The sequence below is a fragment of the Alternaria conjuncta genome (genome assembly GCF_024043145.1).
Source record: "Alternaria conjuncta strain BMP 0040 chromosome Unknown scaffold_13, whole genome shotgun sequence".
In the NCBI taxonomy this organism is placed as follows: Eukaryota; Fungi; Ascomycota; class Dothideomycetes; order Pleosporales; family Pleosporaceae; genus Alternaria; species Alternaria conjuncta.
In genome coordinates this window covers 750482-768125 of record NW_026250102.1, presented here as the reverse complement: position 1 = coordinate 768125, position 17644 = coordinate 750482, and the positions used below count along the sequence as shown (strand labels likewise).

The following is a 17644-nucleotide window of genomic DNA, read 5'->3' as shown; positions in this document are numbered from 1 at the left end:
TAAGAAGTTGGAAGATACGAAGTTTGCTGCTGTACGCGTTCATGCTCAGCTTTCTGGGGAAGAGTCGGGTTGTGAACTTGAACATGTGCCTTTTAGCCAGAGGTGGAAAGAATGAACTGACTTGCGTTTTTGGGTTGGTTCTTCAATGTGGGATCGAGGAATACGCTGCGTGCAAAGCTTGGAGCCGGGTCATTGGCAGTAGCAGAAAAGCTGGTGCGTTTTTAAGCTGTAAGTCTACCTTTCGAATCTCTAAGGGCGCGTCGCTTACATTCTTGTTCCACCATTTCATGATACTGTTATTTTGATGTTTGGGTGGGGGAGAGAAGGAAGGAACGAGGGAGAGAAGAAAGAAGCAGCGTGTATCATCCATGAAGAAAGAGCTTCACGAACTGTCCCTACCTCTTGATGTTGTGTTTACCATCGCCTTCCAGGCTTTCTCATCTGTAGACTGCACCGTAACTTTCGCAACATGTCAAGCCCTCTCGAAGTCTACGAATCCGCGATCACGAACGGAAAACGGCTACGCAAAGAGCAAACCAGTTTTTGAGATCAGCCACGTTTGCCCGCCTCGCTTTCTTCGTGTGGCTACAATGTGAAGTCGTGGAGGCTACGCTCCAACACCGAGAATTCTCTCGGGAGAGTGGAAATATCGTGCGGCATAATGATCAGTAATTCGACATATGTCGAAGTTCGCTCTGTGAGTGAAGAGGAGTAACGAGGCGACGATGGTGGCGTTGTGCTGATTGTGTGATAGGATGCGGCAAGAAGCTTGCCAGCTACGATGATTTTGTGGGCACTTGTTGGACCTTGGCAGCCTGTACGTATGCGGCAAGCGAGACGTTGACGAAAGCATGACCGGGGAACAATGGTGTTGTCGTTTTCTTGGTTCCTCGTGATGGACGTGGCTTGCTCGATGCTCTCTTCCAGAGGTGTGAAGCGAGATTGCTCAGCCCCTCATCGCTCGAGGCTGTGAGTGAGGCTGTGAGGTGCGCCACGTGGGCGTCAACGACCGTGTCTCTCCTTCCAATTACAACCACCTTCCTCGCGAATTCCACTGCATGCGACACAATCACATCTCTCTTTGTTTGTATCGCCTTCGTCTCGCGACTTTCACCCAAGAGCATACGGCTGCGTTTCTGGCGACATCAAAGCTATCGCAAACATACTGTATACTCCAACACAATTTCGATGGCCTGCCCGAAATAAGACCAGGCCCTAGTCCAAGTCAAGAGCGCAATCTTTTCCTCTTTGTGTCTCTCGCGACGATGACTACCTTTTCTACCTACAACAACATAACCGAAGTTGACTTCCAAACCCTCAGTGTGAGCGGCTTTTATGGCCCAGGCGCATGGGCAGCCTGGTGCGTCACACTCATCGCATCCTGGGCACCTATTCTCCGCGACGAGTACACACATAACCTCCACTATATTACCTACGCGATGTATATGAACGCAGCCGCTATCGATGTCTTCCAAAACGTCCACATGGATCGCAAATTCGACAAGCTAGCTTCGGGTGTGAAGGAGTCGCTCCGTCAAGCAGCAGAAGCGGGGATACCTCTTTCTCGAATCCTTGGGGAAGCAGGGGATAAGGAGAGTCTTTGCACAGTGCGGACGACCGGCATTGGTAGTGAGGAGAGTATTACATTAGCAACAGCTCGATTCGGGCCATGGATATGGAATGCAACGGAATTCGAGGAACAGGCAACCCCCCACACACCTCAAGACAAGAGTCGTAATACAGAGGACTTCCAAATTCTCCTCGCCACTCACATGAAAGCCTGCCGCCAACTCATATCGCAGTGGGTTCAATCACGCGCCGCCATCTCCATTCTCAATCTAGGCTCTCTGAACGCAAGCTTCCAACTCTTGTTTACCATACGGAAGAATCTTCGCGTTATCGGTAGTAAAGCGTCTTCTGTCGACCTTGCCATTGTCCGTCGCAATCTCATCATATTCATGGGTCAGATTCTTCCTTCGATTGCCCTGTATCTCCGTCTTCTTGACCATCGTCATGACGTCCAACCGCGGTGGGTGGGCGGCGTTATAACGAACATGGCCTTCTTGGCATCAACGTCGGTCATGATGATGCTGAGCATGCTCGTGATTTCAATTTATGGCAACTTGCCCACAGATGTCGGTGCGATGCTTAGTCCGCTGTATGATATCTTGATTGGGGCGGCGATGATTGGGCGATGCGTAAGGACAGTTTTGGTTGGGGTTTTCGTGGAGAGAGGGATCAAGGGGAGGTGCTTGCTTGTGCCGTGTACGCCCGTTAAGATGTCGGAGTTCGATCAGGCATTTGCATTGTTTGCTGCAATAGTGTATTTTCTGTATGAGTTCGGAATGGCGATCCCGAAGGGTTATCGATTTCTTGTGTTGAGGATTAAGAGATTAGTGCAGAGACTGTGGCTTTGGACGTAGAGATCGGTTCAGAGACTGTGGCTTTGGACGCAACCACATCCCAGAACGATGACATAGGTCGGACGACTACTCCAGCATCTACGCTCATGATAATATGGGAGGACGAGTCAGTGGAGCTCAGTGTACCATCGTCGCAGGATATCTATGGGCACCGCTCACGATAATATCCATTATGTTCCATTCTCCTTCATTCGGATTATCTGGAACCGAGAGTACACAGTCATCTCGTCGTTGATCCCTCATTCACAACATACCCGATCACACTAATGCCCGTATGAACAGCATTACTTCCACACCAGCTGAACCAACCCTTCTCTTACCGCCGTTTCGAAGATCAAAGCATGCCCTCACTACTCCCTGCTGAAGAAAAATATACGGAAACGGCAGGATACATGCCCATCATCGGCAAGTCCGAAGCATCGTCATCATCAACTACAGCACTCGAAAGTGGAACCATACATTCGCAATACATCTAAAGGTATCTGCCATATCTCCACAAAGGTTTCAAACAACTGTCACAATGTTTGACCAAAGCCATACTCCACATCCCCATGTCCTCGGCCGAGATCTCAACAATCCCATCCACCCCCAAAACAACCTGCATGCCCCTCACACATGCAGCTACATCCGTCGTACCAAAGAAAAACACCCCCCAAGAAATAGATCACAGCTGTATCCGTGAACTATCTACAAATATACACAACCCCCCACAAACCCAATCTCACATTCTCCAATCATCTTCCAGAAGCCCTCCTTCCGCACCAGGCTCGTATTTCGGAGTTATCAAAAAAAGTCTCCCCCCCTACCGACGTTCCACAATCCACGTTCCACTACCGACCGACCGTACTTTCAGCCTCACATGGCAGCGCCGCGCTAATGGGACGTGCCGTGAATACGAGAATGTATGACGGTATCGAGTAAGAAGCCAGTGCAAAAGCTACGCGTCGCGTTCGAAGCGATCAACACCGCGTACGACACCCAGTCACGTTACTTCCTGCTTCGCCCGTTTTTTTCTGCGAGGGATGCAGGCGATGTAAGACCGAGGGAGAGACCGTGCTTATCCACTGTTTTCTAGGGTTGAGAAGGGTTGGCGAAGGCTTGTTGGGTTTGGGAGGTTTGTCGATGTACGATGTACGAATCAGAGCGCATGTATTAGTACGAGATGCAGGGTGGAAAGATCTTCGAAGACTATGTTTCACGCCTGCCACGCGTTGGACACTTAGTGTCTTTTGAGCTGTTTGGGTTGGGTGGATATGTGTTTAGTAGTAGCGAAGGCAGCGGTGGCACGAGTGCGAGTGCGAGTGTTGTGATGCCACGATATGCGTTGCACATCCACATGCACACGCTACGTGACATGTATATTCGCTGATCCCTTTGCAACCTCACGGTAACATCCTCCCACTCGAACTGTTAATAGTAGCACAGCAGAGTCGCACTCGCAGTCGCAGTCGCATGCACAGTACCAGCAGATCTACCATCCAGCGGGTCAATTCCCCCCGTCTTAGATATGCCCTTATCCAGCCTAGTCCCTCCCCCAAAACCCCAATTGGGGAGTTTGGAGACACAGAAAGCATACCTAGGTATAATGTGAGGCTTAGCTCCCCGACTAAACAGTTATCGGAGGTAGGCGTGGGCGGTCGGAAGGAAGGAATGCGGGAATCGACTGATAATGACGATCGTGGGGTTGCTTCGTCCGGCAATCAGTTCAGGCAGATTCGCGGGCGAAAAGGGTGTGCGTGTGTGTAGGAGATGTCTCCGCGTGCTGATGGTTGGGAGTCGACGTAGAGTTTAGGCAGTTGGGTGTTAGCTTTCGCGAACTTGTTTAGTTAGCAGCGTTGACGGTCGGCTTTCGCTTCCAAAGCTTTTGCGCAGAAACGTGGCAATGCGACGCGGCGTTAGGTTAGAAGAGCGCCAGAAACGCCAGAACCCATCGGATCGTGCTTGTCCGAGGTGAGTGAACCAGAGGAAAACAAACTTTGGCATCGTGGCATTCTCCGCGAAAACGACGCCATGGCGATGGTAGTGAGCGCGCACAAGTTCGGGGACAGGGCCAGCCACACAGTCTAACGCAGCTCTGGTGTCCGTGCCAGACGCGAGGCTACTACTCGTTCTTTCGTTCAGCCACCCCTTATGTACGCGCGGATCATATCGTCGAGGCTTCGGAACTTTCTCCAGCATTCGGCTTCATCGCGCCTAGGTTCTTGTACACACAGTAAGTGTACATGATGCACCTACAGCAAACCGAGCGTCCCTCCGCCTCGGCTCGACATGAACAATGACCACGCTGAGGCTCACACACCCACCCACCCATGCACGCTTGATCCCCAGAATAGAAATTATCAATGACCTGTTCGGTATTAGTAGAAATCGGGGGCTGCTGCTGCTGGGGCTGCTGCTGGGGCAGCACGGCTGTCAGAAAGTAGAGATCTGCTTTTCTGCAGGTGCTGGTGCGTGAGCGCTGGCAGGGTGCCGCGAGCACAGGTGCGCATCCTTCGGCCGACCGAGCTCACGCGTTTTTTTTTTCGGTTTGGTGGTTGATCGTCACCGTCACGTTTTCTCTCTCTCCCTTCGGAAGCCGGACAAAAGCCACATCCGAGCCCCGGGCGGTGGTTGGTGGATTCCCAGTGCGGTGAACCAAGAACCCAACGTCGAGTGAGACTCGAGTCAGTCAGCGCGCTGGTACACCACGGGTAAGTGCCCGTTGCGTTCTGCCAGGTCAGAATTTTGGAGTGTCATGGTGCTGCGACAAAGAGGATACTATGGCGAGTGGAAAACCATCTGCAATCATTCGATAGTTCGCAAAGTTCCGATTCTTTTGGTGGAGGTGATGAGTGATCATTTATGCAAACGTTGCAAACCTACTCCATTTCCATGTCCTCGAGACGAGATCTCGGCATAATAGCACCGCAACAGCCCACACACGGAGGCCGTGGGCCACGGGAGAGTGGGGGACATGCCCTGGACGTCCGATTCTCAGCGGCCAGCGAAGAAGAAAAAACGTGTAGGGCGCGATGGAGACAGCGGAGCCCAAACGTTCCAAGAGAGCGGAGCCGCTTGAACAGCGTCCCTCAGGAACGGCGGAAATTTCTTGTGGGTCGCCCTCTCGCATTGGGGAGGCACGTTTGTTGGAGGGAGGAGAGGACCTCGGGATGCAAGCAAGCGCGTGCACAGAGTTTCTACTCGCCTGCCCTGGTCCATCGTCCTCCCGCTAACTCGACACCAGGGACGCGGCTAAGCAACCTGCCGGACTCCCATGATGCAACGCCTATCTGGGATGTCTGAAGCAGCTGGCCAGCAGACGACCCAAACTTTTTCAACCTGCAAGTTGCAACACTATCGGGTAGCTCTCTCTCTCTCGCGCTCTTCGGACAGACCATGGATACACCTTGTAGGAGCTCAAGTACCGAGATGCCGAGGAGATGGTTCTCGCAGTCCCAATCCAAGAACAACCCTGGAGGACCCTGGCGTGAGCACTATTAGCTAAGACGTAACAAAGTGCTGGAATTGTCGGTGAACCGCTTTGGGGTCGCAAAGCCGAAGGCAGCCTTCTTATTGACAAGCAAGTGTTGCGACGGCAAGTGTGTGATGGCTGGCGAGGGAAATGGCGAAGGCAGCGAGAAAGTGGAATAATTGCGAGAAAGTCATAGGAACTTCGCTTGCACCTTCCGCTTTGCATGCTGTGGCTGACATGGATGCCGCTCCCGTTGTCGTCGTTATGGTTATGCATTGGAATCCTTCAAACGCCTGACGCCGCACGCAAAAAACGACCAATCGACATTTCAATGCGCAACTCCCCTCGAACACACCACATCAGCCCTATCTCCTAAACGTTGACCGGTCTATACGCCAATACGTAGCCTGCCAAGCCGGAGCATTCTGTGGCGGTGCAGCCATCACAGCATTTTCGCAATCCCACACAAAACAAGGTTGGCGCCGCAGACAGACCTGTTGCGTGGCTGGTGAAGAGAACGGTGTGACGATTCGTACGCGTTAGCCAGGCTAGGCGAGTGAGCAAATCCTATCCCGCTACCCGCGAAAAGCGAAATCCAGCGCACTGGTATGACATCAAGCTCGAGCCTACTGTACGCTGTAGGTCATACCTTAGCGCGGCCGTTGTCTTTTGATCCTTAACTATCCTTTCTTGTCAGGGCTTCCTTACCTGGAAAACCTTCGTATTTCGCCTAGACGGCATTGAGAGAACTATTGCGCTGAATCGAGACTGCATTTGTCGGCAACATGCTTGTACGTAAACCCGCAGTGCTGGGTTGATAATTGATAATGGGAAGCGATGGTGGGGGATTTGGTCTTGATTGGCGGCAGGAGGCTAAAATTGGTAGCTGACCTGTCCATCTTTCACGCGAGCATGCAGGGCAGACCCTGGCCATCACATGGAGAAACTAGGACTAGGGCTGAGAAACTAAGACGGTGTTGGACAACCTTAATTCTTCTGTGCATTGCTATCTAGCTGGTGCCTAAGTATCCTTGCTCTTCTCTGTACTCGGGGAAGTGCGGACGACGCTCAATGAGGAAGACGTTTTCCCTGAGAGTGGTTGTTCGTTCGCTGCGCTATGCAAGCTTTCCGTTATGTCGTTATGTGGCGTTCTGTGAGAGCCTCGTCAGGCTTCCTCCACGCCGGGCATCAGTCCCGCAGCTCGATGCGCCTTTTCCTACAATGTAGCGAACTCCGGTCCAACTGCGGCTGACATAACAGGGGACGATGCGCGCGTTGCATGTTGGTGCGAAACATGTCCACTTGTTGTTCCGTCCACCTTGCGTCTGTCCGGATATTGCGCCGAAGCGCCGCAGCAGCCAAACCGCGATCGGCTTACGGCGGAAAGCCACAGCACCGTGCCAGTGGTGGCATGTCATAGGTCCGACTCGGGTGTCATGATTGACAGAGATCAATCGATCGGAAATTGTTCGTCTCGCACACCTGTGGATACAGCGAGGACGGGCCGGGCGGATGTCAGGTTTCGTTGCGTGCGCATGGTTCCTCGAATTTCCGCCGACATGGTGCTCTCAGGCGTGGTTGTACTGGCTGGGAAGGTACCCCGCAGTGGACGCCTGGCCTTTGTCGTCTACATCGTCCAGCGCGGGAGTGTGTGATTGAGAAGCGACAATCTGCATCGGAGTAGTCATTTGGTTCCTGGGGGATCGTTCAGCGCGTCGTTCACGTCCAGATAGGTGTAGCCACGAACCCGCTGGGATAACCAGATTGCATTCCGAATGCGAATGCATGCTCTTGTGGGGCCGAGTATGGCGGCAGCAGCGCTGCAGGCGACCCCAGCGGAGACGCATAGCTGCTCGACGATGCGTAGCTGCTAGCTGTGCCATACGTGTCGACGGTGCCAGATCGCGGGACTTCGAGGTACGGTGACGTCGGTGCAGAAGCCATGCCATGGGGAAGGAACGTGAGCGGTGATGGCGCAAAGGCGGGAGACAGGCTCTGGCCGTAGCTGTATTGTGCAATGTGGTTTTCCAGGTCCAGGTTGATGCTCTCCAGTGCGTAGGCCGACTGCTGCTGCATCGGCGAAATAGATGTCATCTGTTGTCTAGACCATTCTCGCCGGGTCTTATAAGACGAGACCATGTCGATAGGAAATTGCACCAGATAGGACATGGTCTGCATGCGCGCATCGTATCGAGGGTCTTGGAAACTCTGGACCAGCTGATTTATTTCCTCCAATGGGCGAAGGGAAAGGTCCGCGACAAAGACAGAAGCAACATCCGGGAACATTGGCTCCAAGGCTAGCGCAGTAGCGTAGAAATGAGCCAGAACAACCAGGACGTTGACGTCTCCACGCTTCGCAGCTAGAAGTGAAATGGGAACCCAGAACAGCCACTTCCGTAATGCATAGAGCTGGTTGAACTGTTCCTCCGGGCTTTGCGGCTGGTTAGACGATCGCAGGCGGTCGAGGTAGCCCTTGAGTTGGTCCACCCATTTCGATTCCTGTTCGTTGCGAGTGAGATAGGGCTGTAGTCGTTGGAGGGAGGCGTGGATATCGACCAGGGCGTTCATGTGCTCTCTTCGTGCTTCTGGCGATATCGGGGTACTGATTGGGTTCATGAAATGTCGGTTTGGCATAGGTGTGTGCTCTGCGATGTAGTCGGCGAACAGAGACTCATGTCTCCAGGGCTGCATGGATTGGATTACAGTCTTTGTGCCTGTGACTAGAGAAGCCCAGCCTCGCCTAAATGACTGCGTCAGTTTTGATTACCCCAATACATTCGGGTAGTCCTCACCAGTCTGTCGCCTGCCATGCAAGCAGGAGAGACGCCGCAAGTACAGCATCCGAGTTGTGCTTAGTAAAGTTGGTGATGCCGTCGTGCAGGCCCTTGAGAGCAAGACTTGCGTGATGGAATGCGAGGTTTCGGGTTTCGGTTGATTGAGAGATCCAGGCCAAGTGCGAGGCAGAGAAGGCGAGGATGCTGTGCATAACGAATGGATGGGTTGCGGCTATGCTCAAGAATCTAGAAACGTTAGTGTTGCTTTTGGGCGAAGTCGCTTGGGGTGGTAGGTGCGTACTTGGGCATCATGTCGGTCCAGAGGGTCGATTTCGAAGTCCTGTTTCTGAACATCTCATTCGAAATAGAGGCAAGATGGTGCACCAGACGGAGGTCAACCGTCGTCAAGGCGCGCCATTGCGGCTGTGGGTATACTCGGAGCTCGGGGAAAGGAAACTCTCCCGTCTGTCTCCAGAGTTCGATGGTGGCCTCGATCTCGGGCGTCCAGAGCAGGTTGGGCTGCTGAGGAGACTGGGGAGACTCTGGCATCATGGCAGTTGGACTGTCCATGTAGTCGCAGCGAACCTGGTGCTTGGTGCAGTTGCGGCTGGGAAATGTTAGTACATGAGTCGTAGACAAAGAGATGTTGGTGCTTACCATTGCGGGAATGTTTCATCACAGCGAATATGCCGCCTCTTGCACGTCTTGCAGCCCTTTCGGGACTTGGTATGGCTGCGCCTTGAAGGGCCTCCACCGGGACCAGCCATTTTTCAAGAGGAAGATGAAGTAGTTTAGCGAGAGTGGGAAGTGGACCGTACGGCGTGGTCGTGGTAGCACGTCAGGGCACAGGATCAGTCGCAGGCAGTGTTCTCTTGTTGTGTGGTATGCGAGATGGACGGGAAGGTGGGATAGACGAGGGGCTGTGTATATGCGGGCGGTAGATCTGGCGAGCGGTTGATAAAGCGAGGGTAATGGGGTCGAAACCGGTGACTAAATTGGACAGGGTGGTGATTTGGAGGCTGTTCGTGGGCGTTCTGGTGATATATAGTGCAGAGTGCAGATGGGATGAGCTTAGATAGCTCTAGGGCTGGAGAGATATTGACGCAAGGCCAGCAATACCTCCGGCGGACAGGCTAAGAGGGTACGACAGGACGACGTGACAGCGGAAGTGGTCAAGCTCGTCTGCAACCTACCCCCTGCACAATGACCATGCAGGATGAGGACAAGGCTATGGACTAGAGGCTCGCCAGGCTGAAGAAGGGACTTGGGTGGTATGCGGGCAAAAGCGCAGGGTGACTTGTGCTCGGTCCCAAAGACGACAAACGTCGAGAAACGGGGCCAGGTAGGGTTAGCCTGAGGTAGCGTCCACACAAATAGCAGTGACGCCACGAGCGGCGGAAGAGGGACTTGGGTGGCAGCCCGCGAGACGGGAGAGGCTAGCAGGGAGGGCAGAGAAGCTTGCGGGAGCTACAGACGATGGAGTGACTGATTGCCAGATGGCACCGGCTGGCTCCTGCTCGTATGACATAGCCCCGGTGTAACTCCCGTGGGGATTAAGGTTCCAGCGAGCCATGAACCCTCGCAGTCGGCAGGGCGCTTTCAGACATGCAGCACGGCGTCGCTCAAAGACTCAGGACGTGTTTGGATGAATGAAGCGGCCCCTGTCGGGCGAGGGTTGAGCCCAGGGCTAGGGTGCAGTGTGAAGGTGCTAGTTCGCCGACGGCCATGTCGCAGAAAGCAGCCTTTGGTGGCCCTCTGGTCAAAGCCCCTGTCAATCCGCTTGGGACGGAGACGTTTGAGCGTGCAGGTGCATGAGCCGCTCCAGCTGGGGCTCGGGCTCAGAGCGCAAGAGGCGTGAAAAACGGCCATTCAGGTCCGACGACCGAGGAAACGCCAACAGCTGCGCGGGCCGTGCGTGGAGAACGATCGACCAGTAGCACCTGGATAGCTCGCTGGCCATGCTGTAACGGGTAGTTGGAAGCCGCCTGCGGAATAGTGGGTGAAGGAGGCCGCCATGCTTGCTCGCCGGGTCAGCTTCGGGGCGCGCGCGCTGCTAATTTTTCAGACAGCTCCAGAGCCCTGAGTGAGGTGGCAGCGCCCACGCGTGACGGCGGACGGGCGACCACGGGCGACATGGATGCCCGAGATCTCATCAACGCGAGATGCGAAGCTGGACTCTGCCAGCGACGTCGGTCGAATCAGACTGACGTTGCTGATGCGATGCCACCAGCGATCGCTAAACACTGCGGAAGCCGGGGCCCTCAATATCTCGCGGTCAAAAATAGCCCTCCGTGCGTCACCTGTCACCAGACCGCACGCAAAAAGGGTCTACACTCTCATCGCGCTGATTTTCCATCGATACTACGCTGGCCCATCCTCACGCCGCTATGCTCATACCGCTCCTTCGCATCCAGTTGCGCCGAGCAGTGGCGGCGGACCTCGCTCTATTCCTGTCTCCGCTATCGACGGAAGGGCGCCGCGCGATGATTAAGCGTGACTTCCGCTCCGACGAGTTCCACGAGTGGGTGACTTCGCCTGTGGCATCGCGAAATGCCATCGCATCACTGGGTAAACAACCTGGGAACCTCCCCGCCTGGCAATATCTCATGCAGCGGAGAATGCTTGCTGGCGGGGCCTATACAGTAACTGAGTAATTACGCGACCCTGCTGGTGGGCGCCTGACACAACAGCCTGCATCCACATATCGAGATATCGTCACAGCAGCTGCGATTTCGTCGCCGACATCCCATAGGGCTGTACCTATGACGTTGTCTATACGCGCGATACCGTCGCGACCGTCGCGTGGTGGAGCACAAGTAGCTGCCACGAGATACGAGTTCTAAACCAGGAACCAGTGGCATCGCGGCGGCACCCGTCGCCTACCTGCCAGCTACCTCTTGCAACCACCGAGGCTAAAACTCTACTAGATGACATAGCGGAATGCGCGAAAGCAGGTTCATGCGACAACATGTGTATTCGCAGGCTAGTCTTCCTTCAGCCACACGCCTACGTCGAGCTGGTGTTTGGTTGTCATAGATCCGTGGTGGCTATTCTTAGGATTAAGGTCCTTTTACCCTGGGAGTTTGCAGCCGACCATGCATCTAGGGCTACCCATGCAGCCATGTTTTCTCTGGGGTTCTGCGACTAGGGTTACAAGACACCTCTCCACTCGCATCTGTCGTCCATCGTCGCATCGGTCTTTTCCGATGGCCTATTCGCCTTTTCAGCGTAGCCTCAGCATAGCTCCAGCGTACACTAAGCCAGCGCACTACTAACCGACTCAGCGATTCAGCAACCACAAAAAACATCCGAACGTTACTATACATACATTTTATGACGTCTGAAGAGGCTTCATGTCGCGACACCACACCGGCAGTCACACGACAACAAGACATCGCAGCCAAGCCGGTTACCAAATGCAAGTTTTGACACCAAATGTCGAGTTTTCAGCGCGGCGCGCAATACACATTCCCCAGCCATCTGCAAGCCACACTTTGCACCTGCACGACCATGCAAAGCATCCCTCTCCACCCGTCGGCCCAGAGCTATAAAAAGCGTCGCACCCTGAGCTACCATTGGCGCGGAAGCGATTTCTACCGGCAAGTGTGGCAGGCGACACAGAGAAATCACACAGACACTTCCTCTTCTCCGCCCTCACGGGCCATTGCGTGCACTGTGATGTGACCTGTCAATTCCTCCGAACGCTTTGGGGGGCTTTGATCCACCGGCCGAACATGCACCTCTACCTATTGCAAAATCAACGTTTTGATATTCACGCATATCTACTGTGTATCGTCGATCTCACATCCCAGACGCACACCACCACCACATCATACTCACCCCTCCAATCCTCCATATTGCCAATATATCGTCCACTACAAAACCCGCCTATGCAAGCCCACCCGTCTGAACCTTACCCAAACATACACCTAAACATACACTACAACTATCATTCACCCCAATAAGCCTAAAGGCAATGGCCAATCCCAATACTACACAACCAGCCAACCATCTTCGTGACCTGATACATAACCCAATGAGTCTCAGAAAATAGTGTGTGAGCAATACCTCCGTAACCTGAAACATTCGGCCTCGGCCGTAATATCACTCATCTGGCAGGTAATCAGGCCGATGAGCCTTGTTCGCTATTCCAAGGTTCTTTCAATAGATTATGTGACCCCACACGTGATCGACGCTGGGGTTGCTGAGTCAGTCACGGATTTCTCGCTTTCCGCCGAGTCGTAAAGCATGGGCGTTTAGCATGGGAGATACACACAGACTATGGGATTTTTTACGTGAATATTGGGTGGCCTGATACCGGCAATGTGTTTCAGATCGCGGGCAATGTTACATGCTGGTGAAGGTGGGGGAGAGGGGAGTTTCAGCTGTCAATGTTCATCGGCGGTACCGGGCGCTTGGGGTGGGTAGGTGGGTGTGGCTATGTGGGTGTGGGTGTGGTTTGTGCGTTTGTGCTGTGGATGAATGAATGAACGAATGTACGAGTGGTTATGTCATCGGAGGTGGTGGAAACTGGATTCTTCGAAGAAGGGAGGTATGGCCCGTTTTTGGGATTGAGACGGGGTTTGAAGTTGCTTCCTTCCTTTCTCAAATTTCTCTTTGCTCAGTAGTCTGGCAGACGGGGGAGAAATATCCTTCATCAATCCTACTACACATACTCCCTCCCCTCCCCTCCCCTCCTACCATCCAACCTACCCCATCCCTCCAAATTCCCCCCTCTCAAGTCCCCCAACTCCACTCATCCCACTCCTCCCTCCAACTCACCGGCTCCAGCGGCCCCTCAACGCTCAAAATCTGGCCCAACGCACACTCATCAAAGCTAACCTTGTTCTGCTTCTCCAAGTAAAACAGATCGTATCTCTCATGCATCGCATCTTTCAGATTGCGTACATTACCCTCTGGATGCAGTTTCTCCCATGGTCGCGTGCACACACGGCCTTTGCAGCGCTTGAGTGTGAGGAGGAGGGCGTCGAGGCGGGCGGTTAGGGGGAGGATGGGGTAGGAGTTTATGAAAGAGGGGGAGGAGGGGAAGGTGGTGGTGTTGGGTGTGGAGAGGAGGTTGGTGAGTTGGTATGGGTCGGTCTGCGTGAGGTTTGTCAGTACGCATTTCCCCAAGCCTTTAACCCAAAGAGATGGAGAGAGTGGAAAGAGCAAAGAAAAAGCAGACCAACCTTCATATCATAAAGCTCCCGCTCATTCGTACACCAAACCGTATAACTCAAATCATACTCCTCCCCCACCACCCTCACCGTCTTATACGTATTCTCCGCCCACCCATCCCGCCCATAAAACGTATTCCCCTCCACCAAATACTCACCCCAAAACTCAACATTAACATGTTCACTCTTCGCACTCCTTTCCTGCATCGCCCCCGTAACAGGAATAACCTCCCCGTCAAAGTCCTCCCGGGGTGGTATACCAGCGAGATGAAATAGCGTAGGCACGATATCAGTATGACTACTCGGTATATTCTGAATAGCGTTCTTGGCGATGCCTGGGCCGCGGATGAAGAAAGGGATGTTGATGTCTTCTTCTATGCCGCAGGATTTACCGGGCGGGAGCCGGTGTTGGCTGATGTGGAAGCCGTTGTCGGTTGTATATATCAAGTAAGTGTTTTCCAATACCTCGGGGGTTTCGCTCAGACGGTTCATGATTGATTCTATGAGGTCGTCGACGGATTGGAGGGTTTGCAGGCGCGCGCGGTACCAGGCGTCGTTGTACGCGATTTCTGAGTCGTTGAGTGGGCGGAGCGTGGAGAAGTAGGATGCTGTTCCTGGCTGATGGGATACTAGTGTGAGATGGGGACTGCGGTGGAAGAGGTGGGGTTACTTACTTTTGAGGGGTTGAAGTTTGGTGTCCTGGGTACTTTCACATCCGGAAAGAGATGCTCGTGTCGCTTTGCGGGGACGGGTAGATTGAACTTTGCAGGGCGTGGGTTGGTGATTGTTTCTGAGTGGGGGGCTATGGGTGCGACGCCGATGAAGAATGGTCGGTCTGGTGCTGCGATGGCTTCGTCTAGGAAGGAGACTGCGGCGTTGGCTACGAGGTCGGTTGAGTACTCTCCTGGTGAGTTTCTGTAGACGTCGTGGTTACGCGTCATGGTTGAGTTGTAGAAGACGTATGTTCCGGGGTCAATCAGGACTGTAGATGTCAGTGTCTGGAAAGCTTCGCTGTAGTGGTATCGGGATACTTACAGTCAGAACTATTCCAGCCGCTGGCTCGCGGTGCATCGTATGTAGACGTGGAGTGTCCATTCATCAGCTTCCCAGTGTAATAAGTGTTGTAGCCCGCCTCCTGAAGCCACACGGGAAGATAAGCATCGTTGAAACCTTCCTCAATGAACCTAGGATATCCGCCTGCTGGGAGTGAGTATAATTTCCTAGCATATGCCTTTACATTCGACGTACCATAAGGAGCTGAGACATCCGTGACGTTCGTGTTATGGGCGGCTTTCCCAGTCAAGAGAGACACTCGTGACGGGCAACATAGTGCTACGGTGCAGAAATGCTTCTTGAACCAAGTACCTTCCTGGGCAAAATGCTTTTGTACAGCAGGTTGGTAGTCGAGCGAGTTCAAATGTAAGTCTTGATCATCTGTAATAATGAAGATGAAGTTGGGTTTGGTAGAGCGCCCTATAACAGCGGCTACACCGAAAGAAAGAAACAGTAGAATTCGACTTGGAATCATGATTGTGGGTGAGAATTGCGTTCTTTAGAATTCACAGTGTTGATATACCTTGGAAATTGTTTACACTCTGACGTATCCGGGTAGTCGCTACCTACGCCCATCGCGCGAAGTTGCAACTTCATTGCGTGCTCGGGAAGCCGACCAGGGTTCACTACAGGCCCACTCACGAAGTGTCCTAGTAGACATAGCTGCCAATAGGACAGAAGAGGAAGTGATGACCGAGGTGAATGTAATGGATGTCTAGTCCTAAAAGGAGAAAGAGCCTGGCAGTATGAGCTTATCGTGAAGCAGGCTGAGGAGCGTGCTTCCGATCTATCTGCCGGTACACAGCAGATCTGCCTGTATAGAGATATGACAAGGGAGAATTTGCAAGGAGACCAGAGATGACTAGAAGTACTGAGTAAGGAGCCCCGTCGGCCTTACTCTAGCGATGGCCTTGGATGCGGTTGGAATGAAGTGGACCCTGGAACCTTGGGACAGTAGACATCACTGCAGGGCTGATGCGTCAACTCCATGCTGTGACCGAACCCATACATATCCGCCAAGACGTTTGTTCTGTGACACGAGAAGATGATTCCATGAACACGAGCGATACCGGGTAGAGGGGTCAGCACATGGAACGACCTTGTTCACTTCCATTTCATAGTGGGGCATCGGAACGTTCCGAAGCGCGGGCCGAGGAGTTATTCCGGCGGCGCCTGTCGATGGCGTAGGTCCAAACACATCGACAACACACTTGCGCACCTCACCGCTCTACCTTCACGCAACTATGTCGGGAGGCTGGAACACCATAGAGTCTGATGCTGTAAGCCCGCCACCCCTATCCCCCAAGAAAAACCGACTAATACTAACAACCCCAACAGGGTGTCTTCACATACCTCATCGAGAAGCTCGGTGTCAAGGGCGTAGAGTTCGAAGAACTCACCACACTCGAACCCTCAGACTTACAAGCCCTCGGTACACTATACGGCGTAATCTTCCTCTTCAAGTACCCGACCGGCGAGAAACCCAGCGACGTACCGAAAGACGGGACGTACGACTACGAGGCGGCGAATAAGCTCTTTTTCCCTGCGCAAACGATACAGAATGCGTGTGGTACACAGGCGATTGTTTCGCTGCTGCTGAATAGGGAAGAGGAGGTGGATATTGGTAAGGAACTGAAGGAGTTCAAGGAATTTGCTGGGGACTTCCCGCCAGAGGTATGTGAAGGCAGGGACTGTATCTATGCTTTGGATAGGAGGGGCTGATAAGGAGGCATAGCTACGAGGAGAAACACTGTCGAACTCGGACCTCATTCGCGAAACCCACAATTCCTTCGCGCGGTCTTCGCCGTTCGTCGACGAGACACAAAGGACGGCTACTGAAGACGACGATGTCTTCCACTTTATCGCGTAAGTTCCCACTCTATCTACCTTACCCCCCACAGTCCACTAACCCATCCACCCAGCTACACATCCATAAACTCCCACCTCTACGAACTCGACGGCCTCCAACCCGCGCCCATCCTCCACGGCCCCTGCACCCCCACCGACTTCCCCGCCAAAATCATCCCCGTCCTCCAACGCCGCATCGCGCGCTACCCCGCCTCGGAAATCCGGTTCAACCTCATGGCCTGCTGTCGCGACCTGCGCATCCGGGCGAGGGAGATAGGCGACGAGGACGAGCTCGAAGAGCAAGAAGACAAACGCGCGAGGTGGCTGTATGAGAATAGTTTGAGGAGGCATAACTTTGTGGGGTTTGTGGGGGAGTTGTTGAAAGCGGTTACGAGGGCGAAGTTGAAGGAGGGCGAGGGGGCTTATGGGGCGTGGGTTGAGGATGCGAAGAGTAGGGCGGGGAGGAAGAGGGAGGAGTTGAGGAAGAAGGGTATTCAGCCTGAGGAGTGAGCGGTAGAGGGAGTGGGAGAGGGGGTGGATGGGGTAGTTTGGGGGCAAGGAGACTGAAAGATGGATGCTTGTGCATGATTATACTTGCAGAGCTCTATCGGATACAAAGCTGATAATCACAAAGACCAGTCTATCGGACTACTATGCTCTTTCCCATGTCGAATGAACATCAAAGCTAAGTCGAATATCTCCACACTATACTGATATGCCTGCTACCCTTTACGTTCACACCGCCAATTCAGTCTCTCACAGCAACTCAAATATACTGAGACCAAGCCGCACACGGTAACATATTGATATTATATCTTCATTCTTCATATTGGTATATACTCCCCATATCCCTAACCATACCCATATCCACAGCCACACCATCCAAGTCATCAACCAATAACCCACTCCATTCTGCTA

The 17644-nt window shown here is 53.3% G+C and overlaps 4 protein-coding genes across 4 annotated transcripts; 2 read left to right on the top strand and 2 right to left on the bottom strand.

The window, feature by feature from the left end:
* Positions 1-1265: 1265 nt before the first annotated feature.
* Positions 1266-2152, top strand: J4E85_008579 (uncharacterized protein; the record flags this gene model as incomplete). Its single annotated transcript, XM_051472803.1, has 2 exons — positions 1266-2029; positions 2134-2152. 2 exons carry the CDS (start codon positions 1266-1268, stop codon positions 2150-2152), a joined length of 783 nt encoding a protein of 260 aa, XP_051323624.1.
* Positions 2153-7593: 5441 nt separating this feature from the next.
* Positions 7594-9415, bottom strand: J4E85_008578 (uncharacterized protein; the record flags this gene model as incomplete). The annotated part of the gene is made up of 4 exons (XM_051472802.1): positions 7594-8614; positions 8667-8894; positions 8950-9255; positions 9306-9415. The coding sequence occupies 4 exons, from the start codon at positions 9413-9415 to the stop codon at positions 7594-7596; spliced, it is 1665 nt and encodes a 554-aa protein (XP_051323623.1).
* A 3970-nt stretch (positions 9416-13385) lies between these two features.
* Positions 13386-14766, bottom strand: J4E85_008577 (uncharacterized protein; the record flags this gene model as incomplete). The annotated part of the gene is made up of 3 exons (XM_051472801.1): positions 13386-13748; positions 13877-14443; positions 14500-14766. The coding sequence occupies 3 exons, from the start codon at positions 14764-14766 to the stop codon at positions 13386-13388; spliced, it is 1197 nt and encodes a 398-aa protein (XP_051323622.1).
* A 1356-nt stretch (positions 14767-16122) lies between these two features.
* J4E85_008576 (uncharacterized protein) lies at positions 16123-17236 on the top strand (the record flags this gene model as incomplete). The annotated part of the gene is made up of 4 exons (XM_051472800.1): positions 16123-16158; positions 16217-16552; positions 16614-16744; positions 16801-17236. The coding sequence occupies 4 exons, from the start codon at positions 16123-16125 to the stop codon at positions 17234-17236; spliced, it is 939 nt and encodes a 312-aa protein (XP_051323621.1).
* Positions 17237-17644: the final 408 nt, after the last annotated feature.